Source organism: Asparagus officinalis, chromosome 6 (assembly GCF_001876935.1).
Source record: "Asparagus officinalis chromosome 6, Aspof.V1, whole genome shotgun sequence".
Taxonomy (NCBI): domain Eukaryota; kingdom Viridiplantae; phylum Streptophyta; class Magnoliopsida; order Asparagales; family Asparagaceae; genus Asparagus; species Asparagus officinalis.
Window position 1 is genome coordinate 31,120,665 of NC_033799.1, and position 27,896 is coordinate 31,148,560.

Sequence of the window (27,896 nt, forward strand, 5' to 3'; positions counted from 1 at the left end):
CGCCACTAGAGCTAGCATCAGGGGGGGTCCGTAGGCGGGACTACTAGCACCACTACTGTGTCCACCCAAGCTACTTGCTTAACGTATTCATATTATTTCCTCGAGCTTGGAATCTTGGGACTACGTACGTTCGTTCGTCGACATGAACCGTGCATCTTCAAAACACAGATTCTTCTAAGAAATGAATTTACAAGAAAGACCCCCGGTATCATAACGGAAACTACCAACCTTTTTCGCTAGCTAGAACGTCAAAAATATCTACTGATGACAATCTTGTTTATAGTTCTCATGAATACCCTCGATAAAAGCCCTCAGATTCCGATCAGACGATCCTCCTTCGCTGACAGCCCCCCATCCCAAACATTTCGCCCTCCACGCCCCCCGCGTCTTCGAATCTCCCTCCCCCTCTCCCTCCCCCATCACCAGATCAAGCACCTCCTCATCCGCCCCCTCCAAAACGCCGTCTCCATCGACCTCGCCGCGGACCCCGGTCCCACACCTTCTCCATGAGCATGGCGTTGGTGCCCTGGTCGGACCACTGCGGCACGCGCCACGGTCGGCACGCCATGCACCAGGCTCTGGTGGTCGAGTTCCACCCGCAGTGCGTCACGAAGGCATCATCCACCGAGGGGTGCCCAGGACCCTGACTGGGAGCACCACTCGACCACCATCGCGTTCTCGTCGCCCCCTCGAGCTCGACGCCCTCGTGCCGGCTGTCCCTCCTGACCACCACAGGAACGGTCTCCGCTCCCCTCAACCCTCTCAAAATCTCCTCCACCTGGACCTTCTTTAGCACCGATATGCTTACGACGACACGTAGGCCACCGATTCTCCGGCTTCCCGTCCAACACCTCGAGTACTTCTTCTCGTCGGGCTCGAACAGGTCGAACTCGGTCTGGCCGGCAAAACCGGCCCGATCGGGATCAAGTCCAACCCGGGAACGGACTCAAACGCGTCGGCTCGAGCTCGGCCAACGTGTTCACCAGAATCCTGGCCGGCTTGGGCCCCTCCCTGTCGATCTTTTCGAAACCCTCCCTGAAGGCGCGGGAGATCATAGAGTAGGAGGGCCGCCGTCGGCCCGGCGTCCGCGGTGGTTATGAAGGAGGGCAGGTCCCTCATCTCCATCGGTGTGCAGGCCGGTAGTTTTATCGGGAAGCGAGGGTCTTTGCTGTGGGTGTTGATCAGTGCGCGTGTGCCCGTGGAAGTAGTGGTAGTAGGAGGCGAAGGCGGTGGCGGGCTGCATCCAGAACTGAACCGAGGGACGTTGCGGTCACTTGCGGCGTCGGCGCCCACGTGAGGAGGATGGTGTAGATCACGCAGGTCACGCGGGGGCGCGTGCGGCGAGGAGTCGGATGACGGAGGCGAACCCGGCGACGGCGTCCGACTCGGGTTTGAGGTCGGGGGTGAACTTGACGTCGGGGTAGGGAAGGAAGGTGATGTTACGCCGAGGTCGGGAGCCGGAGAACATGCGGCGGTGGCGGATTCGGCGGTGGAGAAGGTGACGAGAGCGCGGGAGGAGAGGCGGGAGCGAGGTTGAGGGCGAGGGGTTGATGTGGCTTTTGGAGTGGGTAGGTGACGATAAGAGAAGTGGGGGCGGCGGTGAACTGATTCCGCGGCCATTTAGGGGGGACGGGCGGAGACGGGAATCGGGAGGGGGAGTGGTGTGGTGTTTGGGTTTTGGGTGGCGAGATTTATAACGGACTTTAATGACGCATGCGGTGACGATAGGACAAATTTTCAAAACCAACCCATTTGATAAACTATTCCTAAAAAAAGACTCATTTCAGTTTTATTTGCAAAAACCGACCTGGTTTCAGCCTCAGCGCTGAAACTAGGTCGGTTTTTAAAAAAAAGTTTCCGAAACTTCACGGGAGTTCAACTCCCGTGAAGTTTTGTTATGAGAAAAAACTTCACGGGAGTTGAACTCCCGTGAAGTTTCGTAAAGTTTTTTAGAAAAACCGATCTGGTTTCAGCGACAGCGCTGAAACCAGGTCGGTTTCTCTAAATAAATCTGAAACGGATCGTTTTTTGCAATTAGTTTATCAAATGGGTTGGTTTTGAAAATTTGTCCGGTGACGATAAGGTCTTCGATCCGCACACTGTTCCGCTGTACTTCAACCTCCTTTTCTGTTTCGGTAGTTGGACAAATTATAATCGTTAGTCGAGGAAAACTTTTTAAAGGACACTTTTAAAAAATAATTAGTAAAAGAGTTTTGCTACAGGGACCCAAAATATGAGACCAATATGGGGGACATATAAGGTGTTCTCCTCCTATTACATAATGTGTTGGACATTATTAATGATGGGCAACTCATTATGCAATAGGAGGGAGACACTTCACATGTCCTCCATGTTGGTTCCATATTTTGAGTCATTAGGAAATTTTTCTTAAAGTTAATATTTTGCAAAATCAACTTTTTTACCAGCTGGCCAAAAAGAAATTGGTTTTACTAAATATTTTTTTTATAAGGGTAGACTTTACTAATTATTCTTAAAAAAGATCTTTTCGTCTTAATTCTTCGTAAGTTGATGAGTGTTTTTAATATTTATCCTAAACTCTACACTAATTCCATATTTGTTCCTCAAACCTTTGAAATTGCTCATAAGTCACTCAAACGATCAAATTCTAAAAGGTCTTACAAATCGAAAGGTCTTACAAATTGATCACTCAATGACCAAAACGTCCTCAGCTTATATTTTCACCAGAGAACCATTGTGTGTTCACAAAAACATAAGTTTAGAGCAAGGGACCAATTTGCAAGACCTCCTAGGATTTGAGGGACTTTTTAGCAATTCTAAATATTTGAGAGACTAATATGAAACTATTGAAGATTTGAGGGACCAATATCTAAATAACCCTTAATTAAACTTAGCTTCAAGTTGGGATATATAGACCCATTCACTTATAGCCAATTTATGAAGAAACCCTATCATTTATTAAGTTTAATAAATAAAAAAACCTTTAGATCTATGATAATTATTAAATTTCAAAGTTTTAAAATAGCTTTAAGGAAAGCTTGTGATGCTTATGAGAGGATTAAATTTATATTCCACAAGAACTTTGTGAAATTAAAACATGTTTTGTGAAATTTAAACTTAGTTTAGATTGGAGTGACATTAGTAGATAACTAACTCAATTCAAGTTAACTGTTAATATAAAAAAAAACCTATGTCGAAGTGACATTAGCAGATAGCTAACTCATCTCAAGTTAACTGTTAACAGAAAAAACCTATGTTGAAGCGACATTAGTAGATAGCCAACTCAACTCAAGTTAACTGTTAATAGAAAAACTCCTATGTTGACATTAGTAGATCTCAAAAGTACATATTTTTTGGGGCATATTTCGAATTATTACTATTTTGAGGGATTGATTCTTAAAATACAAAGTTATGTTATGGAGTTGTATTGTAGCTGATAAGTGATTGACTAGTTTGCATGAGGCTAAATTTTTAGGGAAATGTGTACAGGCCCCAAAAGCAGAAACTTCATGTGACGAGACCCCTCATAGTTTTCTCCATGTGAGCCTCTTGATGTGTGACACTTTGTACTGCAGTTATTTTTTATTAATTATTACATGTCAGCTAAGCTAAAATCACCAAATTATCCTTATCCTCTCTTCTCAATCTCTCAGACCCAGCAATCATATCATCTTTCTCTCTCATCTCCTCTCTCTCTCTCTCCTCTCTCTCTCCTCTCTCTAAAACTAATAGCTTTCTCAAGTTCGTCAACCTGGCCCTCGCCCTCCTCGCCGTTGCCGCCTCCGCTCAGGCCCCCAAGGCTCCCCTCGAGTTCGCCGCTGCCTCCCCTCCCCTCCTCCACCCGTCCTCGTCGTCGTAGATCGCCGCCGCTCCCCCGCCGTAGATCGCCGTCGTCGAGACGCACAGAGCATTAATCCATTAGCTAGAAGAAGAAAAGATAAAAAAATAAAAAAAAATGTTTGACCAGCTACAAATAAATGAACGATTTAATTTTAAAAAATAGTCAAAAGTTGTCCCCATTTTTCCACTTTTACGAGACATCCACGCCTTTTTGTAGGAAGCTGAATTTGCAATAAACCTAATGTGCGCAGTCTTTTTGTATTTTAATTTCGAACAAATTTTTAAAATAGACAATTTTTAAAACTTAATTAGCAAAATAAGCTAACAAAATATTTAATTACGAAAAATCGTTGTAAGCTGGGACGGTAGTTATAAATCGTTGTTATAAATAATGATACAGTCATATTTTTATAAATTGTTGTAAATTATATTTGATAATAGTTATACCTAATGATATGTTATTTCTAGATGCTATCGTGGTAATTCTAGTAGCCGTCGAGTTAGTTCTAGCTTATATTACCCTAGTTCTAGCATGTATACAGCCAGTTCTAGCCCATACCTTACTAGTTCTAAACTCAGCCCGCTTTTTTTACCTTCACACTTGTTAATTCATGCTTCCACGTGAGTTCTAGCTTCTATTACCATAGTTCTAGCTTGTATACAGCCAGTTCTAGCCCACACCTTGCTAGTTCTAAACCCAACAAGGGTTTTTTACATGCACACTTGTTAATTCTTGATTCTACGTTAGTTCTAGCTTCTATTACCCTAGTTCTACCTTGTATACATCCAGTTCTAGCCCACACCTTGTTAGTTCTAAACCCAACAAGGGTTTTTTACATGCACACTTGTTAATTCTTACTTCTACGTTAATTCTAGCTTCTATTACCCTAATTCTAGTTTGTATACAGCCAATTCTAGCCCACACCTTGCTAGTTCTAAACCAAACCTGCGTTTTTTACCTTCACACTTGTTAATTCATGCTTCTACGTTAGCTCTAGCTTCTATTACCCTAGTTCTAGCTTGTATACAGCCAGTTCTAGTCCACACCTTGCTAGTTCTAAACCAAACAAAGAGTTTTTTACATGCACACTTGTTAATTCTTCCTTCTACGTTAGTTCTAGCTTCTATTACCCTAGTTCTAACTTGTATACAGCCAGTTCTAGCCCACACCTTGCTAGTTCTAAACCCAACAAGGGTTTTTTATATGCACACTTGTTAATTCTTACTTCTACGTTAATTCTAACTTCTATTACCCTAGTTCTAGTTTGTATATAGTCAGTTCTAGCCCACACCTTGCTAGTTCTAAACTAAACCCGCGTTTTTTACCTTCACACTTGTTAATTCATGCTTCTACATTAGTTCTGGCTTCTATTATACTAGTTCTAAATTGTATACAGCCAGTTCTAGCTCACACATTGCTAGTTCTAAACCCAACAAGGGTTTTTTATATGCACACTTGTTAATTCTTGCTTCTACGTTAGTTCTAGCTTCTATTACACTAGTTCTAGCTTGTATACAGCCAGTTCTAGCCCACACCTTACTAGTTCTAAACTCAGCTCGCGTTTTTTACCTTCACACTTGTTAATTCATGCTTTTACGTTAGTTCTAGCTTCTATTACCCTAGTTCTAGCTTGTATACAGCCAGTTCTAGCCCACACATTACTAGTTCTAAACCTAACAATGGTTTTTTACAAGCACACTTGTTAATTCATACTTCTACGTTAGTTCTAGCTTCTATTACCCTAGTTTTAGCTTGTATACAGCCAGTTCTAGCCCACACCTTGTTAGTTCTAAACCCAACAAGGGGTTTTTACATGCACACTTGTTAATTCTTGCTTCTACGTTAGTTCTAGTTTTTATTATCATAGTTCTAGCTTGTATACAGCCAGTTCTAGCCCACACATTGCTAGTTCTAAACCCAACAAGGGTTTTTTACATGCACACTTGTTAATTCTTACTTCTACGTTAATTCTAGCTTTTATTATCCTAGTTCTAGTTTATATACAGCCAGTTCTAGCCCACACCTTGCTAGTTCTAAACCAAACCCACATTTTTTACCTTCACACTTGTTAATTCATGCTTCTATGTTAGTTCAAGCTTCTATTACCCTAGTTCTAGCTTGTATACAGCCAGTTCTATCCCACAGCTTGCTAGTTCTAAACCCAACAAGGGTTTTTTACATGCATACTTGTTAATTCTTGCTTCTACGTTAGTTCTAGTATCTATTACCATAGTTCTAGCTTGTATACAGCCAGTTCTAGCCCACACCTTGCTAGTTCTAAACCAAGCTCGTATTTTTTACATGCACACTTGTTAATTCTTGCTTCTACTTTAGTTCTAGCTTCTATTACCCTAGTTCTACCTTGTATACAGTCAGTTCTAGCGCACACCTTGCTAGTTCTAAACCCAGCCCGCGTTTTTTACATGCACACTTGTTAATTCTAGCTTCTAGCGTAGTTCTAGCTTCTATTATCTTAGTTCTAGCTTGTATACACCCAGTTCTAGCCCACACCTTGCTAGTTCTAAACTCAGCCTTCGTATTTTACCTTCACACTTGTTAATTCTTCTAGCCCACACCTTGCTAGTTCTAAACTCAGCCTTCGTATTTTACCTTCACACTTGTTAATTCTTGCTTCTACGTTAGTTCTAGCTTCTATTACCCTACACTTGTTAATTCTTGCTTCTACGTTAGTTCTAGCTTCTATTACCCTAGTTCTAGCTTGTATACAGCCAATTCTAGCCCACATCTTGCTAGTTCTAAACCAAGCCCGCATTTTTTACAAGCAAACTTATTAATTCTAGCTTCTACGTTAGTTCTAGTTTCTATTACCATAGTTCTAGCTTATATACAGTCAGTTCTAGCTCACACATTGCTAGTTCTAGACCTAACAAGTGTTTTTTACATGCACACTTGTTAATTTTTGCTTCTTTATTAGTTCTAGCTTCTATTACCCTAGTCTAGTTTGTATACAGCCAGTTCCCACACCTTGTTAGTTCTAAACCCAACAAGGATTTTTTACATACACACTTGTTAATTCTAGTTCTAAACCCAGCCAGTATTCTAGAACTGGCTGTATACAAGCTAGAACTAGGGTAATAGATGCTAGAACTAACGTAGAAGCTAGAATTAACAAGTTTGTTTGCAAAAAACACGGGCTGGGTTTAGAACTAGCAAGGTGTGGGCTAGAACTGCCTATATACAGGCTAGAACTGGCTATATACAAGCTAGAACTAGGGTAATAGAAGATAGAACTAACGTAGAAGTAAGAATTAACAAGTGTGCATGTAAAAAACCATTGTTGGGTTTAGAACTAGCAAGGTGTGGGCTAGAACTGGCTGTATACAAGCTAGAACTAGGGTAATAGAAGGTAGAACTAACATAGAAGCAAGAATTAACAAGTGTGTATGTAAAAAACCCTTGTTGGATTTAGAACTAGCAAGGTGTGGGCTAGAACTGGCTGTATACAAGCTAGAACTAGGGTAATAGTAGCTAGAACTAATATAGAAGCAAGAATTAACAAGTGTGCTTGTAAAAAACCCTTGTTGGGATTAGAACTAGCAAGGTGTGGGCTAGAACTGACTGTATACAAGCTAGAACTAGGGTAATAAAAGGTAGAACTAACGTAGAAGATTAACAAGTTTGCTTGTAAAAAACGCGGGCTTGGTTTAGAACTAGCAAGATGTAGGCTAGAACTGGCTGTATACAAGCTAGAACTAGGGTAATAGAAGCTAGAACTAATGTAGAAGTAAGAATTAATAACTGTGCATGTAAAAAACCCTTGTTGGGTTTAGAACTAGCAATGTGTGGGCTAGAACTGGCTGTATACAAGGTAGAACTATGGTAATAGAAGCTAGAACTAACGTAAAAGCTAGAATTAACAAGTTTGCTTGTAAAAAACGTGAGCTTGGTTTAGAACTAGCAAGGTGTGGGCTAGAACTGACTGTATACAAACTAGAACTAGGGTAATAGAATCTAGAACTAACTCGAGGGCTACTAGAACTACCACGATAGCATCTAGAAATAACATATCATTTGGTATAACTATTATCAAATATAATTAACAACGATTTATAAAAACATGACTGTATCCTCATTTATAACAACGATTTATAACTACCGTCCCAGCTTACAACGATTTTTGGTAATTAAATATTTTTTTAGCCTATTTTGCTAATTAAGTTTTAAAATGGTTGTAGGCTGTCTAAAAATCACAACAGATAGCCAACCCCCATCAAACACTGATGATGGAAGTTACAATCTGACGACTTCCAAAAAGTTATAATTTGAAGACTTTCACGTAGATCGAGGAAGGTTACAATCTGACGACCTTCACAATAACTAATGAAAGCTCTAATTCAACAGCCTTCACAATCAACATCGGGAGTTACAATCTGATGACTCTCATATTTTTAAGGAGTCAAGACGAAGGTTACAAGGTGACGATCTTTCCAACGCTCTAACAAAAGAGACTACAAATTGACGGTCTCTTCATATTAAAACACAGATATCTCTCAAACCGTAAGGAATTTGACAAAACCGACGGAGCAAGCCGAACCTTATGGGGTAGGTTTAGTCGGCTCCGTCTCGTCGAGATTGCCGATTTTCATATATAATTCGTCCAATTTCGACTTACGGTTTGAAAGTTATGACCTTTTCTTCGCAACAAGTTATGTTCTGAAGTCCACTTCGTCTGAACATTGGACTTAGGCTGAAGTTCACCGAGCCAGTCAGAGGCTCAGCACTGATTCCAAGATTCAAAGCGCAGAGGTCATGCTCGTGTTCCAAACTCAAAACGCAGAGATCATGCCCGCGTTCTAAACTCAAAACGCAGAGGTCGTGACCACATTTGAGATTCAAAACGCAGAGGTCATGTCCGCGTCCCAAACTCAAAACGCAGAGGTCATGCCCGCGTTCTAAACTCAAAACGCAGAGGTTGTGACTACATTTGAGATTCAAAACACAAAGGTCGTGGCTGCGTTCCAAACTCGAAACACAGATTTTGTGGACTTGAAACACAGAGTTCAACTCTGCGTCCAACAACAAAAATGCACAGTTCATGAAGAGCCCAACTCTGCGTCCCAAGTCTAAGACGCACAATTCATGCAGAGCCCAACTCTGCGTCCCAGGTCCAAAACGCACAGTTCATGCAGAATCCAACTCTGCGTCCTAGGTCCAAAACGCAGAGTTCATCTCTGCGCATCGCGACCTGTGCGTTTTTAGCCTAAAACAAGCTCAACTCTGCGTTTCAGGTCTAAAACGCAGAGTTCGGGCCCAGAACGCTATTTTCAGCGTTTGACTCGTTCAAGCACGATTTGAACGGTTTCAGAACCGTTTTCTCCCCACGATTTGAGGGGATCACTACCCTATCATGGAGAGATTTATGGGGGCAGTTACACCCTATTAAACCCTCATTAAGGAGAGATTTAAGGGGGCGGTTACACCCCTAAATCCCCTATAAATAGTGGGAAACTCAACTGAGTTCAGGGGCTCTTTTTGGCTAACTTTTTGGGGATCCTTGATCGGGCATCTTGGAGCTTTCTGCAGTAACAAAGTCCTTGGAGCATTCCCTTGGCTAATTAACCGAACTTTCGGTTCAAATCAACTCTTTTTTAAGAGTTCAAACTCGTTCAGAGTTAAACTTGATCTGAGTTATCAACTCGTCCAGAGTTTCCAACTTGCTCTGCAAGTTCTTCTAAAACTCGCTCTGAGTTATTAACTTGTTAAAAGTTATTTTTAAACTTGTCACGCAAGTTCTCCACAACGTCAAATCGTAAGGAGAAGACATCGTTCCAGTAAATCAAGACATTCGGATCGTCAACGGAGAGCAAATTCGACGCAAACATTCGAATGAGGCACTCCATCGCTACCGAGAAGAACCTAGTTTTAAACAAAGGGGAGAATCCAGATCATTCTCTTTACTTTTGTAATGAGAAAATCCAATTGTAACTGAGATTAAAGGAATACAAGTTAAATTTTCTTTTATTTCTTTTACTACAAATTTTCTAACAAACAATGGTCTATTTTAAAAATTTGTTCGAAATTAAAATACAAAAAGACTGCGCACATTAGCTTTATTTCAAATTTAGCTTCCTCCAAAAAGGCGTGGATGTCTCGTGAAAGTGGAAAAATGGGGATAACTTTTGACTATTATTTAAAATTAAATCATTCATTTATTTGTAGCTGGTTAAACATTTTTTTCTTTTCTTCTTCTAGCTAATGGATTAATGCTCTGTGTGTCTCGGCGACGACGATCTACGGCGGGGGAGCGGCAACGATCTACGGCGACGAATGCTCTGTGTGTCTCGGCGACGACGATCTACGGCGGGGGAGCGGCAACGATCTACGGCGACGAGGACGGATGGAGGAGGGGAGGGGAGGTGACGGCGAACTCGAGGGGAGCCTTAGGGGCCTGAGCGGAGGAGGCAACGACGAGGAGGGCGAGAGCCAGGGTGACGAGCTTGAGAAAGCTCTTAGTTTTAGAGAGATGAGAGAGAGAGATGAGAGAGAGAGAGAGAGAGAGAGGAGATGAGAAAGAAAGATGATATAATTGTTGGGTCTGAGAGATTGAGGAGAGAGGATAAGGATAATTTGGGGATTTTAGCTTAGCTGGCATGTAATAATTGATAAAAAAAGACTACAGTACAAAGTGTCACACATCAATGGGCTTATTCACATGTGGAAAACTATGAGGGGGCTCGTCACATGAAGTTTCTGCTTTTGGGGCCTGTACACATTTTCCCCAAATTTTTATTAGATAAACCCTCAACCAATTTTTTTTTTTTAAGTTTATGCGTTATCAGAAAACCCATATTTAGCTTTTAGATTTTTTTAATAAAACCTCCATGGTGACGGTAAGTGCAATTCTTATATGCCAGCTGTATAAAATTAGGCAACCGAGATATTTTTCCTAGTGAAAATTATAGTGCATGCTTTAATAGAATTTTTTGAGAAAACGTTGAAAGTTGAAGGGGGTTTTCTGACATGCCATAAACTTAAGAGGTGGTACGTTCTCTGACATTTGGGAAGTTTCTAGGGGTCAACTGACCATTGTCCAAAGTAAGGAGGAGTTTTCTGAAAATTAGTCGTTGCCTTATATGCCAAAAGTTCACTCGTCATTACCTCAGAGCGTTAATTCATGCGGCTGTTAATTAACAATGGACACTAGAAGAGCAAAATGCCATGATGACGATTGCCGTCATGGCCATAAAGGGAGCATTTTGATCATCATAAGTACCACTACGGAGAATGAATGAGACCATATGGTGATAACTCGATGGGCTTAATATATATATATAGCTATCTATGAAAACGAAAAAGCACGAAAGGTGGCGATCGGTTTCAAAAAGATATTTATGTTCTTTTCTTTGATTGGAAATCGTGGATTTGGATCGACTTAGTTGGGTTCTAATTGTTGTTTGATCCCAAATAATCAAACAAACAACATGGAGATTGGTCCTAAGCTCATTGGACTATCCGTTTTTTTGGCTGTTTATTATGTTATCCAGTGTGGACGGGAGACGTAACAGGCTATGTGCAATGAAAGATTAGCAGGGTGCATGTATTGTTAGTACCATGTCCATACTATTAGCTTAGCTTGGTGAATAACAACTCTTCGTATCGGTCTAATATATGTTTGAGATGTTTTATACATATCATAGGAAGTTGAATCAATTTTGGAAGTGTATAGAGCAATATGACAAGTTAATCACAACTAATTTTAGAAAAACAATTTTGAGCTTACCAGAGTGTCCATCTCGTTGTCACGTATCTATAGGAGCAAACAGAACTCAATTCCGAGATGTATACCTTGATATACGAATGTTTTAGTTAAATAACTTCGAGACAATCAACACCATGGTGGAAACATACATCGAGTTTGAAACTTGCATGGGTTATAACTTTTGACTTGGTTCTCGGAATCAACTATCGATGGTACTATCATACATCAATGACTATCAACTATCGATGATGCAAACATCCAGAAACATTCAAATCAAAGACGGTGACAACTTAACCATCACTGGTGACAACTTGACTATCAATGGTTAAGATCTCATTGATGGTTGAGTGTCAAACTTGTGATTTTTTTATCAGTTTTGGGCTCAATCTTAATTGTTTATTACCAAAGACATATACGCTCCTTCGTCACGATTTTCAGAGAAGTTCTTGACCTGAATCAAGGGAAAAAAGAAAGAGGTAGAGAGATACAAAGCTAGGGTTTCAACTTTGGAAAAAGATTTTGCTTAGGCTTCTCAGATAGCACCCTTGACCTCATTCTTCATCATCCAATCGTCAATCTTCGAGGAATGTTGCCTTTAGACTTCATTATCATCGCTGTTCTTCATCAAGCTTCACTTATATTGTTAAGAAAATGTTTTGCACAATCAAATGGTTGTAACATCTTTCTGTATTGTGCTTAATTGATATTTATTACCTTGTATTAAGTTTATTTGTTATGGTATACTCAAGCCGGGATGAATTGAGAGTTTACGGCGTACTCAAACCAGAGTTGAATTGAGGAATTAATAACTAGCTAGGGGTAGGGATACTCGTCTGTGAAGTGTTTAGGTTAGATGACTAGTTTGGGAGAAACTAGGTTCCGGTCTACTGAATCGAGTTTGTGACTCAGGAGAATTTTCACATAGTGAAGAAGCCCTTTCATGAGAAGGAAGAGTGGATATAAGATTGTTTATTCGAGCCACTATAAAATCTCATGTGTTCTATTTGTGATTATTCCTGTTAGTACTGTGTTTGCATACTATTTTTTTCTGCTGTATATTCTATGTTTATCAAAAAATAGTATGCAATCATTTTCATTCTACGCTTGCATCTCAAATCCAACAAGTGTTATCAGAGCTCGGTATCCATATATTAGGCCAATGTCATGTTGTTAGCTGAATCCCACTTTTTGATGGTACGAACTTTTCAATTAAAAAGCTTGTATGAGATTTTTTTTCTTGTTATCCGCTTATTATGGCATTTGAAACATGGTAAAATCAGGTTATCATGAACTTACTAACACCACGGTTAAAGTCACTATAGTTAAACCTAGAGATAAATTGATACGAGTTGCCGTGCGAGCACCCTTTGGTCGCGGAATTACCAAAAGGTGGGTTGAGAAGAGGATGACCAAAACACAAGAACAATTCAGTTTGGCGAAGGAAAATACCTTCTCTAGATTATAAAGAACAAAAGATTACAATCTCTCCCTCACAATCTCACTCTAGAATTGAAGAACAAGCTCTCCAAATCTCAATCTAGAATCTAATCTCTCTTGATTAAACTCTCTGATTTCCAAGAAGCTTAGAAACCCTAAAACAATCCCTTATATAGGTGTACAAATGTGGATGGTAGTTTGGTAAATAACCAGACCCAAAACCAACAGGAAAACGCTTGAACAGAATCCCAAACAAACCAGGAAATTATCGATGAGTCGACTCATGACTGTGATGAGTCGACTCGACAGAAACTGGAGAAATCTCAGCAACCAGCGATGAGTCGACTTATGACAGTCATGAGTCGACTCAACCTGATGAGTCAACTCATAACAGTCATGAGTCGACTCACAGGCTGAAAACTGGGTACTTCGATTCTTCTGCTCGTCGTCTCGTTCCACGCTTTCTCCTATGTTCTCTTATACTGTTTGACACATCTATTCTCATGCTAGTATGAGAATCATCTATCCTCAAGCTCCCATGAGGATCGCTAAGTTCCGAAGAGAAGATACACCCGTATCATGTGTCCCCTCTTTAAGAACTTGAAGTCCCATTCAAGTTAGAACTTTTGCTGAGGAAACTCTTGAGCTCCTCCATTTTTTCTGCACCACCTGGCCTTGCTAGGAATCCGGTCTCGACGTCCGATCGGAAACAACTCATTCGTCCCGCGTCTCATCATAGTCACCGTTCGCTCTAAGTTGCGAGACAAACTTCTTGCTTGCATTCACTAGTCTCTTCGCTCGCGTCACCGTCCCCAAGCTTATCTCCTTCGGAAGAGATGCCGAACGAAATATAAACTTTACACCATCCTTAGTGAAGGTGTATTTCCGAGCCCGCCTCTCATAGATCGCATATTTATCCCATAAGTACGGATTACCCACTATAATATGACAAACATCTAATGGAACGACATCGCATATTACCTCATCAATATACGACTCGTGGAGCGCAAATCTGACAGTGCATTGATCAACTACACTCAGTTTCTCCTCCTTCTGAATCCACCCCAATGGATAGGGCTTCGGATGCATGATCGTCTTCAGACCTAGCTTCTGCACCAATGCCTCGGATATCAAATTCTTCTCGCTGCCCGAATCAACAATGGCATCAACCAAATTGGTCTTCACTTGCAACTTAAGAACAAAGAGTTGCTCTCTCGGGTCGTCGTCCTCTTTCCTGGCCTGCTTTCCAGTCATAAGATTGAGACTGCTGTTGGGCTCTGTCATCCCCGGGACTTCCTTCGGACCTTGAGCTATCATGTATGCCTTTTTCTCCTCCTTCCTCTTCAACCCTTTTGGTTTCAGATGAGGATACTTCTCCCAGCACCGATCAGCTTTGTGCCCTATCTTCTCGCAGTGACTACAAATCAGTCCTGTTTTCCCTGGATCATCTTTTTTCTTCTCCTCCTTAGATTGAGAACCACTAGACTCGCCTCCCGTCTGTTTGGAGTCTCCCTTAGCCTCGTTGCCCTTCTTTTGCCTACCCTCAATGGCAATTGCCTTCACGCTCCCGACCGTGAATAATTTCATCTCCTTTCGGATGTGATCGCTCAATCCCGCCATATACTTCATAAACACTGAATATTCCTCTGTCGCAATGTTTAGGACCATCGCCTGCTGTTGGAACTCCGTAGTGTATTCTTGAACGGTTTGATTGACCCTTTAGCGCAAGCCGTACCACTTGTACCAACGTTCTTCAAAGAATCCCACCGGGTAGAACTGCTTCCTAAGTAGCTCCTTGAACTTGTTCCACGACACCGCCTTCTTCTCCTGCTTGCAGTAGGATTTCCACCACGTCAACGCGTACCCTGAAAGATTCAAAGTCACAAATACAATCTTCTCTTTCGACGAATAGCCATAAAGAGTAAAATACGTCTCCATCCGCTCGATCCAGTCATCAAGCCTCTCGACGTCAACACTCCCATCATAAACAGGAATCTCCACCTTAAAGTCAATCTTCAAGTTCTGATAAGAATTCTTACCACCTTGATGCAATACAGTCTTAATGGTCTCCTCCTCCTTGTCAGAATCTGAATCTACCCTTTCCACATCGGACTTAACAATTTTCTTCGAAGAAGATTCACCTTGTTTGCCACCTCCATGGATAAGACTGACGAGTTGTGTGAGAGTCGAACCTATCGTCTCGATCTGCTTCTCCAATGCATCAATCCTCATTGAATTGTCTCCTTCAGCCATCTTCTTCTTCCTTAAAACCCGGACTCCTTCCAATGAAATAAGGATCTCGCCAAGCTCTTTGTATTAGGATCGAGTAAGGACCATACACAGGATGCCCCTTCACAGGATCTGATGCTCTGATACCAACTTGATACGAGTTATCGTGCGAGCACCCTTTGGTCGCGGAATTACCAAAAGGTGGGTTGAGAAGAGGACGACCAAAACACAAGAACAATTCAGTTTGGTGAAGGAAAATACATTCTCTAGATTATGAAGAACAAAAGATTACAATCTCTCCCTCACAATCTCACTCTAGAATTGAAGAACAAGCTCTCCAAATCTCAATCTAGAATCTAATCTCTCTTGATTAAACTCTCTGATTTCCAAGATGCTTAGAAACCCTAAAACAATCCCTTATATAGGTATACAAACGTGGATGTCAGTTTGGTAAATAACCAGACCCAAAACCAACAGGAAAACGCGTGAACAGAATCCCAAACGAACCAGGAAATCATCGATGAGTCGACTCATGACTGTGATGAGTCGACTCGGCAGAAATTGGAGAAATCTCAGCAACCAGCGATGAGTCGACTTATGACAGTCATGAGTCGACTCAACCTGATGAGTCGACTCATAATAGTCATGAGTCGACTCACAGGCTGAAAACTGGGTACTTCGATTCTTCTGCTCGTCGTCTCGTTCCACGCTTTCTCCTGTGTTCTCTTATACTGTTTGACACCTCTATTCTCATGCTAGTATGAGAATCATCTATCCTCAAGCTCCCATGAGGATCGCTAAGTTCCGAAGAGAAGATACACCCGTATCATAAATGGGCTACAACTAAAAAGAAAGTATGCTCTCTTAATGCTAAAGTTATAAATGCCTTATAATGTTCTTTGAACTTTGATGAATTTAACCATGTTTCTGGTTGTGTGGATGAGCAGGAAATTTGGAATATTTTACAGGTCACACACGAGGTATTTCATAGGCTACGGAGGCTAAGATCATAATGCTCGTGAGTAAGTGTGAAAACTTTAAGATGAAGGTCTCGAAGAGCATACAAGAGATGTTCACATGTTTCAAGGATATTGTGAATGTTAAATGAGAGACAGAGAGAGTCTTAGGGTAAATTTCCCTTAGATTGAATATTGAATGTGTACACATATATATACAAGTAGAGGAGGATGAGATGTGCTCTCATAACTAATGTGGGACTAAACCCACTACTAACACATACAATAATATCAACATCCCCCCTCATGTTGGATCAAAAAAGTGAGTTTGCGTACAAGAAACTAGAATCGATGAACATGTAAGGCTTTCGTGAAGAAATCTACAAGCTCATCGACGGATGAGACATAAGGAAGTTAAATTGTCTTGTCCTTGATAACTTGTTGACAAACAAAACGAGCGTCGATCTCAATGTGTTTGGTCCTCTCATGAAGTACTAGATTATTAACAATCTAGATGACACTCTTATTATCACAGTAGAGAGAAGTGGGAGTCGGAACAAAAATACCGAAATCACTGAGAAGACGACGAAGATGAATAATATCTTTAGCTGTTGTGGACATTGCACAATACTCTGCCTCGGTGCTGGAAGGGCAATAACATCTTGTTTCATACTCCACCAGGAAATAAGGAAATCACCAAGAAATATACAATAACATGTGATAGACTTCCTGCTAGTTGGATCACCAGCCCAATTAGCATCAGAATATGCACGAAACTCTAAATCGGATGTAGCAGAAAGCAGAAGAGAGCGAGTGCTAGTACCCTAGAGATACCGAAGAATCCGTAATAAGGCAGCATAGTATACAAAATATGGGGCATTAATAAATTGACTGACAATGCCAACAACATGAGAGATATCTAGTCGAGAGATGCACAAATAGACCAACTAACCAACAAGATGTTGGTATCGGGTAGGATCAGATAGCAGCTCACCATCAGAAGAGAGAAGTTTGACATTCTGTTAAAGTGGAGTATCGACAGTTGCATCATTAGTTATCTCAGTATGAGCTAGAATATCCGAGAGATACTTTTGTTGAGATAGTAGTACTCCCCACGGGCCCTGAGAAATTTTTAGACCAAGAAAATAACGAAAAGATCCAAGATCCTTCATGTGAAACTGTTACTGCAATTTAGATTTTGCATACTATATACCAGCAACATCATCACCTGTAATGATCATATCATCTACATAAAGGAGTAATAAAACTCTGTCGCACGATGTAGTACGAACAAACAGAGAAGCATCTTGATAACTTTCTATAAAGCCCGCCTTGAGCATGACATCGCGAAAATACTCAAACTAAGTGCGGGGTGCCTTCTTGAGACCATAAACAACACGGCGAAGGAGACATGCATGTCCTAGAAGAATATTGTACGATGGAGGCTGTTGCATATACATTGTCTCAGATAAAGAGCTACGGAGAAAAGCATTCTTGACATCCATCTGATATATGAGCCAATGATGGGCAACAACAACTATAAGGAGAGTACGAACGATGGACATCTGAGTAACAGGAGCAAATGTCTCCTCATAATCAATACCCTATTACTAAGTGAAACCTTAAGCCGCTAAATGGGACTTCCGATGTTCAATGGTGCCATCAGGACGATACTTGATCTTATAAACCCATTTACTATCAACTAGAGAGATGCCAAAAGGACAAGGAACAACATTCCATGTGTGTGTTTACTGAAAGGCCTATAATTCCTCAACCATAGCCTATCACCACTTTGGAAATTGAACTGCCTCTTGAAAAGACTTTGGCTCAATGGTAGTATGAATGTCATCAAGAAAATTATAAAAGATTGGTGAATAGGAAGTAACCAAAGCATACCGTTTAGGCATAACATGTGGTCGTTTGTCTTGACGAAGAGCAAGAGGAACCTCAGGCGGGGGAGATGCTGGAGCAGGTGTGTGGAGGTCAGTAGTACTTTCGACAGTGGGCACCGTGTCCGAGGGAGAGGGAGCTAGGGGAGAAGATGTTGTATGAGAAGGCTCGGGTGAGGGAGATTCAATAGAAGAAGATAGAGAGATGTTAATAATATCTCGAAAGGAGAACCGAGGTAAGGAAATGGGTGGTGCAGCTGGCGATGAAGGACGATCAATAGTGTGGAGAAAATTAAAGTTATCAGAACCAAAGTAATATGGAGAATCCTCTTCGAACTGAACGTGTCTAGATATATGAACCCGACGAGATGCATGATTATAACAATGATAACCTCGATGTTCCGGACTAATTCCTAAATAAACACAGGGAACAACTCTGGGAGACAATTTATCATGTTCATGAGATGGCAGAAAAATGAAATATCGACAACCAAAGACGCGAGCCAGATCATAGCGAGGAGTATAAGCATATAAGCGACTATGAGGAGAGCACCAGAAAGAAAACTAGATGGAGTGATATTAATGACGTGAATAATGGTGATAATGGCCTCAACCCAGAAGCAACGAGAAATAGTGTAAGAAATGAGCATGGATTGAGCGGTATCGAGGATATAGTCATGTTTACGTTCAGCAATACAATTATGCTCATTAGTTTAGAGACATGACTATTAAAAAATAGGCCCATGAGAGGTCATGATAGAGCGCATGGTAGAGGATAAATACTCTTTGCCATAGTCAGATCGAAAAACTTTAAGACGAGCTTTCCATCAAGTGAAGATCATAGTAGTGAAGGCTTGATACGCAGTAGTTACCTCAGAGCAATTTTTAAGTAAATATACCCATGTATAATGAGAAAAATCATCAATAAAACTAATATAATATAAATAGCCAGATGAAGAAGATAGAGGAGCTGGCCTCCAAATATTGGAATGAACTAAATCGAATAAGGAAGTGGCGACAAATGTACTAGTTGGAAACGGTAGAGCAGTAAATTTAGCCAATTTATAACTAGTACATGACTCAATATGAGAACTAGATACCACATGACCAAGTACTCCATACTAGATAATACTCTCCAGTCTTTTATTGGACACATGACCAAGTCATCTATGTCACAAATCGGTGGGAAGCAAGATAGAAGGTTTTGATGGACAAACAAAAGTAACAAGAGAATGTGGGCGTATGGACTCTGGAAGGTGAGTATATTTTAGAAAATACAGATTGTGTCTCCTATGACCAGCCCCAACGGTCTTTCCCATCTATGGATCCTGCAAAAGACAAGTATCAGAAGAAAATAAGATAAGTAGGCCAACCATACATAAAGAACTAATAGAAATTATATTCAAGTACAACTGAGGAGCCACATAGACGGGGCCAAGTGTTAGACGACCAGATGAGTCATTTTATAGGGTGATAGAGCCATACTGAGTATTAGGCAATGATTGTCCAGCAACCATGCAGATAGTGGGAAGAGAAGATGAATTGAAGATAGAGGATAAGAGTGAGACATTACAAGTCATATGAAAGGAACAACTAGAGTCAAAAATCTAGAGATCATTCATACCAGATACTTGTGTAGTCGATGAGTTAGCAAAACCAGATAGTGATATAGAGGTGGTATGCTGAAGAGCATCAAGTTGACGATGAAGATTTTAAATTGCTTGAATAGTAGTGTTAGAAGTGGTAGATGGTATAGCATTGGTCAACAATCCTAGTGCGCGAGAGGGTTGAGACTGAGGGGGTCACCGACCACGATCGGTACCTAGGGAACGTAACTCAGGATGAATCTTAAAGCATGTCTCAATGCGGTGTCCCTCCTTCTTGCAATATGTGCAAAAAATCTTAGATTGAGCCTGTTGAGAAGTACGGTTCATAATACGAGCAGTGACTGGTACAGACCGAACAGTCTCGAGTGAAGAGGCAAGAGCATCTGTTGCCAACTTGAGTTGTGTGATCTGATACTGTGTCTCATAAGCAGTTAGAGCTCCCATAATGGAGGCCAAAGTCAAAAATTGAGGCTGATGAATTAGTTGGTCAGCCATAGTTAAATATTTAGGAAGTGACTAAAATAGTTGATGCACCTCGCGCTGTTCATACCAGGCTAGCCAGTCTTCGTATGTAGAATCACGTCCAGGAAGCATGGAGCGTAATTCTATCCAATAGGCTTGCATTTGACCAAAATGAGACTGTAGAGAAAAACTACATTTACGTTGTATTATAATGCGTTGCAGAAGATATGCCTCCCTTACACCGGAGTACTCTTTGAAGCACTTAGTGAGACGACTCCACATGCCCCGAGTAGAGGGAAGTGAGCTAATCTCGATAGTAAGACCAGAGCCAACACAGCCAGTGAGATAATTCATAACACAAAATTCCTGCAACTTCCAGTCCGAACTCTCCTTAACATAGAGAGCATGTGCGGTTTGAAGATCGGTATCACCACTGCCAGATGTAACGGTATTGGAGGAAGCCACAGTGCTGATGGACGGTGGAACTGGTCCCAAATCGGTGAGATGATCAAGCAGAACAACACCACGCAAGACATTTGCGACAATGGTGGACCATCCTGCCCAATCACTTTGATCATTGAGGAGCTGGGATGGTTTAGTGATCTTTTTTGAAGGAGCCATATTAATAGTAATGTTGTGTAGGAAAGGCCTACTTAAGTGTAACACAATATTGTAAAGGCCCACAACTAAGTGACAATGCAATGGAGGCCTAAAAAATGAAACCCACGACGGATCAACGCCGATGTTGAGACGTTGAGACATCGAGATGGATTGAAACGACGATGCTGTTAGTTTGAGACAAAGAGACAGTCTTGAAACGACGATACCGTTACTGAATGTGAAACGATGATGCCATTAGTTTGAGACTGAGAGACAGTCTTGAAACGGTGATGCCGTTACTAAATGTGAAATGACGATGTTGCTCGTGTGAGGCCAAGAGACGGCTGTCACGGAGGCCGTGATGCGGCAAGCACGGAGACAGCAATGAAGAGGTCGCAAGGCGGCGAGGCTAATATTTAGCAAAAAAAAGATTAACCTTGCTCTGATACCATGTTAAAGGAGAGAAAGAGTCTTGGGGTAAATTTCCCTTAGATTAAGTATTGAATGTGTACACATATATATACAAGTAGAGGAGGGTGATGTGTGCTCTCATAATCGATATGAGACTAAACCCACTACTAACACATACAATAATATCAACAATGAAAAAAGCAAAAGCATTGGGAAAGGTGTGAGGCCAAGATGAGCTCGTTCACAAAGTTTTTCGCTCACTTTCATCAGAATGAGATGCTAAGGTAACTATTATCGAGGAATCTCATAATTTATCTGAACTCTCTCTTGATAATCTTTTAGAAAATCTTATTACATATGAAGTGAGATTGAAGGAGAGAGAAGAGCACATGGAGGACAACCTAAAAAATAAGTCATTGACCTTAAAGTGAAAAGAGAAAATCCTAAGGCCAAGGCAAACATGGATTTAAGTTCGCGTTTTGAGAGAGAAAAATAACGATATAGATCAAATTGTTGAAGGTTTCAAATTCTTCCTCAAATTGAAGGATGATAAAAAAAATTCTTTCAAGACAAATAGAGTCACTACACAAGCAAGGTAAATAAATATAATTCTAATGATTCTGATATTGAATTAACTTATTTTTGATTCAGGAAACCCGATCACTCGAGCTAGGGTTGCCTGTTGAATAAAAAGAACTATAAAGGAACGGGGAAAAGATTCAAGGGGACCTCACGGGACATGTCAAGCGATGAGGAGAAGTCCAAGAATAACTCAAGTAATGATGAGAAAAGGGCACACCTTTTGTTTCACAGGAAAAGACACTAATTTGGATGATTTCAAACACGAAAACTCTAACAATGAAATATTGGGTCCATTTGAAGAACTTACTAATATATATAATAATTTAAAAGGATGTATTCAAATCTAATAGGATAACAAAAATTTATAAAAGAAGTTAGAAAAATCCAATTTAAAGTTGAATGCTCCTAACAATGCAAGTTCAAACACCTCATCCTTTGACTGTTTACAGTGTTCCGTATATAGAGATATGAATGGTGATTTAATTGAGAAATATATTTAAAAAATAATTTACTTACTTGATTAAACAATATTTCATGCGAATTGTCCAATGAACAAGAGAAGTTTAAAACTCGATGCACTACTATTTTTTTAGAAAATAAATTAAGTCTAAAATTTTTGATTTAGAAAAGGCTGTCAAAAAATTTCCCTTTGCGCTCTAAAAGTTTAAACATGATTCTTTCTAATCAACATTTCGCTAAAGAAAAAAATTGAATTAACATATTTATATGCTAGTAAGAAGAAGTTTTTCAAACCTTCCTTTATGAAAGGAAATAATTTGTCTTTCTCTGTTCTTATCTCCAATGAATCATCTATGACTTGCACTTTATGTTGTAGAGTGGGGCATTTCTCAATGTCATATCACTTACAATATTAAACATAAATTATAAAACAAACATTGGTACCCAAGGGACAATTCCTAATCAGCGTGAACCTATGTGGAAACCTATGTCACACATATCTTCTTTATTGTAGGTGTTCATGCGGGCTAGGGAGCAAGACAACATCTTGATTTGGTTGCTCAGAACATGGGATAGGAAACATAAATTTTTTTCCTTAGCCTAACTAAGAAGAAGAATAGGTATGTGATTTTTGAAAACAACAAACAATGTAAAACTGTTGGAGTTGGTGAGGTAAGTAATTTTATTTTTGAACTCCTTAATTTATTATTTATTAAGGACTAAATAATAATTTCATATCCATTGCAAGAGTATCAAACAAAGGTATGTTCATTCATTTCTAACCCTACACATGCAACTTTTTTTAGACCCTAGAGGGGGGGGGGGGGGGGGATGTTACAAGCAAGAATAAGCAATATGAATAAAGAGCAATATCCTAGCAATGAGATATATAGTGAAATATATGCAATGATATATAAACTAACACAAGGGTGAAACAATATAGAGGACAATATAAATAAGCAAAAGAACAATGGCGATATAAGATATGAACACAAGAATTAAGTACGCCAAAGACTATGCAGACACAAGCAAATGATCACGGAGTTCGGACCTTCCTTCCTACGTCTCTGTTCCCCACTCCCGGGGAGAAATCCACTATCACAACCGGGTTTTCTACGCTCACCTGAATAATGTTTACACCTTACAATTTCATTCACGGAGTTCGGTCCCCACGACCTACGTCTCGGCACCTTACCTCGAGGAGATCTCCACTTCACACTCAGTTTTCTAGCTAACCAAAAACTTTACAATCTCACAATATAACAAATGATTTATTCTCTATAATAGATGAGAACTCAATGTAGGCTCACACTCAATGTTACAACTCTCACCAACCCAAATATACTATGTATGAAAATACAATAAGCTCAATGTGGGTGTGTGTAACAATAAGATTTATCAAATCTAAACTCAATATGAAAACTAGCTTTAAAGAATGATAATCAAATAAATATGCAAATGTAAAGCTAGATATGAGTTTAGAAATTCTTATCTGAAAAACAAGATGAAGATATGGATTAAGATGAAGCTCAATCAATGTAGATGATTTCCTCCACTTGTAAAACAATCTTCATAAACCAAACAAACTTTAAACCAAACTTAAACCCTTGTTAAAAACTATTTTAAACTTGTTTAAAACATTCCATTGGTTGCTCTGGTAGAGAGGGGTTTGAGGGTTTATAGAGGAAGAAAAACAAACAGCCAAAACCCCAAGACAAAAGACCAAAAAGCCCACAGAATCAGAAATCAGATTCTGTACAAATAGAGCCGTTGGACGATCGGCGATCGACCGTGGGAAATTCGCGGTCGACCGCGAGCAACTCAGAGGCAAAAACTAGGCTCAGGAAAACAGCCGGTCGATCGTGGCGGTCGACCGCAAAAGACTCTGGACTGCATCCGGTCGGGGGGGGGGGGGGGGGGGGAGCCTCTGAAAATCATGCTGAGTCTTTGGACTCAAGGGCGGTCGACCGTGGCGGTCGATCGCAAACTGACATATGACAATTATAGGTTTGAAACAGTTTTTATGACTTTAAAACCTTGTTTAAAAATATCAAACAAATTCAAAAAAATGTAAAACTTTGGAAAATGATTGCAGACATGATAATACACATGCTATAAAAACTGGTTTTCAAAAAGTATCTCCCAAATGAGAAATCTCCTCATTTTACAAAATAGTCCAAAACATATAAATGAAAAAACACTTGTTTTGACATTGGACATAAACCATGTTTTGAAACTCTATAAACTGATTTTATAGACTTAAAGAAAGATATAAACTATTGTTATGAAGTCTATAAATAATGAATACAAATTTCATAAATACAATAGAATATGAAACATATGAGTATGTATATGAATATATATTTGTTTCATATCTATGAAATTAAACCAAAACAACTTATCCACATAGAAAATGAACATGTATAAATAATTTTTGGAATTTGTTTGTAAAAACTTTGTTTGTGGATAAAACCAAAAACCAAGATGTGTATATATATAACTATATATATATACATAGAAACCAATAAAATGTGTGTGTATATGATTGAGCTTAAAGTACTTAACACACATAATATAAACTCCTAAACTAGATTACCCAAACTATAGGTCTTCAATAAGCTCGACTTGGTACACTTGCGGATGAAGCTTAAACTTGAATCTTTAACTTGAATTGCGTAGGCTTCAACCACTATTCCACCAACTTCCATTGGATATGATCGTTAAAATTCTATTCCATCCATCCTCCAACTCGTTGTTTGTCTACAATAAATAGAAATACACCAACTAGACAAATAACATTAGTGGTAAATTATTTGTTAAACATCATCAAAACAAAGAGGCCAATAATCTCCCCCTTTTTTATGATGAAAAACAATTTACAAAAAGGATATATGCATGAAAGGAAATGAATATATAAATTAGAATATATCATGCATATAAATAAGAAAGGCTATACTCACAATATTTCTTCCCCTTTGACAACATCAAAACGGAGAAAACCATAAAGAATGAAGAGAGCGAAAGCTCCCCCTACAAATAAGCATGGGTGAGTATTAAACAAATATAGGGATTGCTCCCCCTATCAAAATGCCTTATGGAATATATACAATAAAGATCAAGGCAAATATATGTGAGTAAGGATAGATAAAAAAATATGCTAGACACCACTCACATACAAAAAATACAATAAGGACACATAATGATTTATCAATATGAAAAGATGTCTCATTACTCAAAAAAAAAATATATAGAAATAGATTTATGAAATCAAAAAAAATGGAACATGAGAATCATGCAAAAAGTTTTTAAATGAAAACAAATTAATCAATGAAATCATAAATCGAGATTTAAGCCCAAAAATAATGTTTGATCAATAAAGAAAATTTTCTTTGAAGAACTTGATCAAACCACTCATAGAATACATTATAAAGCATATTTGATATTTGAATCATCTATTTGTGCTTATATAATAAATTCAAAAGAACAAATCAAAGCAAAAATTTTATAGTTCAAAAGTAACATACAAGAATCATGAACTATGGATTTTAAAAACTAAAAATCATCTTTCAGAGTATAAAACCAAACCATCATTAATTTTCACAAATGAGAGAGGCAACCATATCAAGATCTTGAGCTTGTTCCAACCCATATAAGGACTTTTAGTACCCGGTAAACAAGATTTGAGAATAAACACCCAATAAATCCGGGGGGGGGTAATATAAACACAAACCTCTCATCAAAAGCGAAACTAAAAAATCAAGAGAGGCAACCATATCTAGCTCTTGAGCTAGTAACAACCCATATAAACATTTAAGCACCCGGTGAATAAGATTTGGGAATAAACATCCAATAAACTCGGGGGGGTTATATAAACACAAACCTCTCATCAAAAGTGAAACTAATAATCATGAAAACAAAGGAATTGATCAATAAAAATTGTTTTCATATTCAAAAATTTTAAAGCATAATTTTCAAAACTAAGAAAAAAGAAAAATAAAAACACTAAAATTCTTGGTTTAAAATCAAATTTGTTTTGGTACCCAAGTAATCTTAGTACCAAAAGGTTTAGGGACATGACCCCTATCATTTAAGCTCAAAACCCTTGGGTTATGAACCCTCTTGGGTGCATGTGGTGCACGGACACGGTCATAACAAAAATTACTCAAATGACCCTTCTGATTGCAATAAGTACAATAGAAAGGAAACATTTGCTTATGTTGACCAAACGGTTATGCACGTGACTCATTTGCAAAAATAGATTGTTCTTTAAAATTATTTTGCAAGTGAGAAACTCTCTTCAAATCAAAATAAAACTTGGTCAAATGACCAAATCTACCACAATGATCACACTTAAACTTTTGTGGTCTTTTAAAATCATTTGGCAAAGGTGAAGTCTTTTTTAAATCATAGCAAAATTTTTCCAAATAGCCAAAATGCCTACAAAGATCACATTTAAACACATGAACATGCTTATGATGAACTTTATGAGTGTGTGTATGTACATGTGTATGTGATGAAGAAACTTGATGAGATGCACAATAAGCTATAGCATTCTTATGTTTGTGTGCATCATAGCAAAATTTAGATAAATGGCCTTTACGACCACAAATGGAGCACTTGTAAACTTTGCTATATATGTGTGCATAATGAGTGGATGATTTTGTATTAGACTTGACACACATATCCACAAGTTTCTTATGATTAACAATGCATGAATTAAGAGTTGAATCTAAAGAGGTAATACCATTTTTAACATCATTCAACTCATCATTAGGCACATATGCATTAACATTAGAAGTAGAACATATATGATCATTTCTAAAAGAATTAAACTCATTTCTAATGTTCTCTACTTCTAGTATGACATTATTCTTAGCATGAGATAAGCTAGAAATGGATGAGGTCAATTTTTTATTTTCAAAATTTAACAAGTCATTGTTTTCTTTAAGCATAGTATTTTCTTTTACAATGACATCAAATTTGGATACTAGCTCCTCATGATCGGATTCTAAATTAACATGCTTGCTTTTTAAATCTATAAAATCTTTATGCAATTTGTTATAGGCATGCAATAATTTTTTACTAGCACAAGCAAGTTCATCACTAGATAAATCATTATCGGGTTTAGAACTGCATACCACACTAGGGCTAACGCCTAGTGGTCATGTGCATGATGAAGCTCAAATATTGCTTGAGGAAGAATTCGCCGGAATCCTTTGGATCTCCTCCAAGTTACCATGATGTGCTTCTATGAATATCCATAATTTGTAAGCACTATCAAAATGAGCAAGCTTGTTAGAAATAGAAGAATCAAGTGCATTAAGCATATATTCTAACACAATCTTGTTCATGGTAAACAATCTTTTGTCATTTTTACTCCACTTGGATTTTTCCAAAGTGGGTACAATATAAGCATTATCAATAATTCCCCATAAATCAATATTGTTAGATTGTACAAATAGTTTAAATCTAGAAGCCCATTGTGCATAGGGAAAATTAATGAATTTAGGAGCAACATTTGATTCATATCCTAACAAACGTGCACAATTAATGTCTATGATAAATATATATATGTACAAGCAAGACAAATAAAATCTAAACAAGATTAGCACAAAAAGATAACTTGGATCTTTAACTCAAGACGATTAGACCTTAAATCAAAGAGCACCAAGCTCTGATACCAATTGTTAGACCCTAGAGGGGGGGAGGGTGATTAGGGTCTTA

General features: G+C 39.1%; 1 protein-coding gene across 1 annotated transcript; it reads right to left on the reverse strand.

The window, feature by feature from the left end:
* Nucleotides 259–20,741, reverse strand: LOC109846009 (crocetin glucosyltransferase, chloroplastic-like). Its single transcript, XM_020415232.1, is given in 5 exon segments — nucleotides 259–493; nucleotides 495–817; nucleotides 820–1,191; nucleotides 1,193–1,249; nucleotides 20,193–20,741. Coding segments are annotated over 5 exon segments (1,536 nt in total).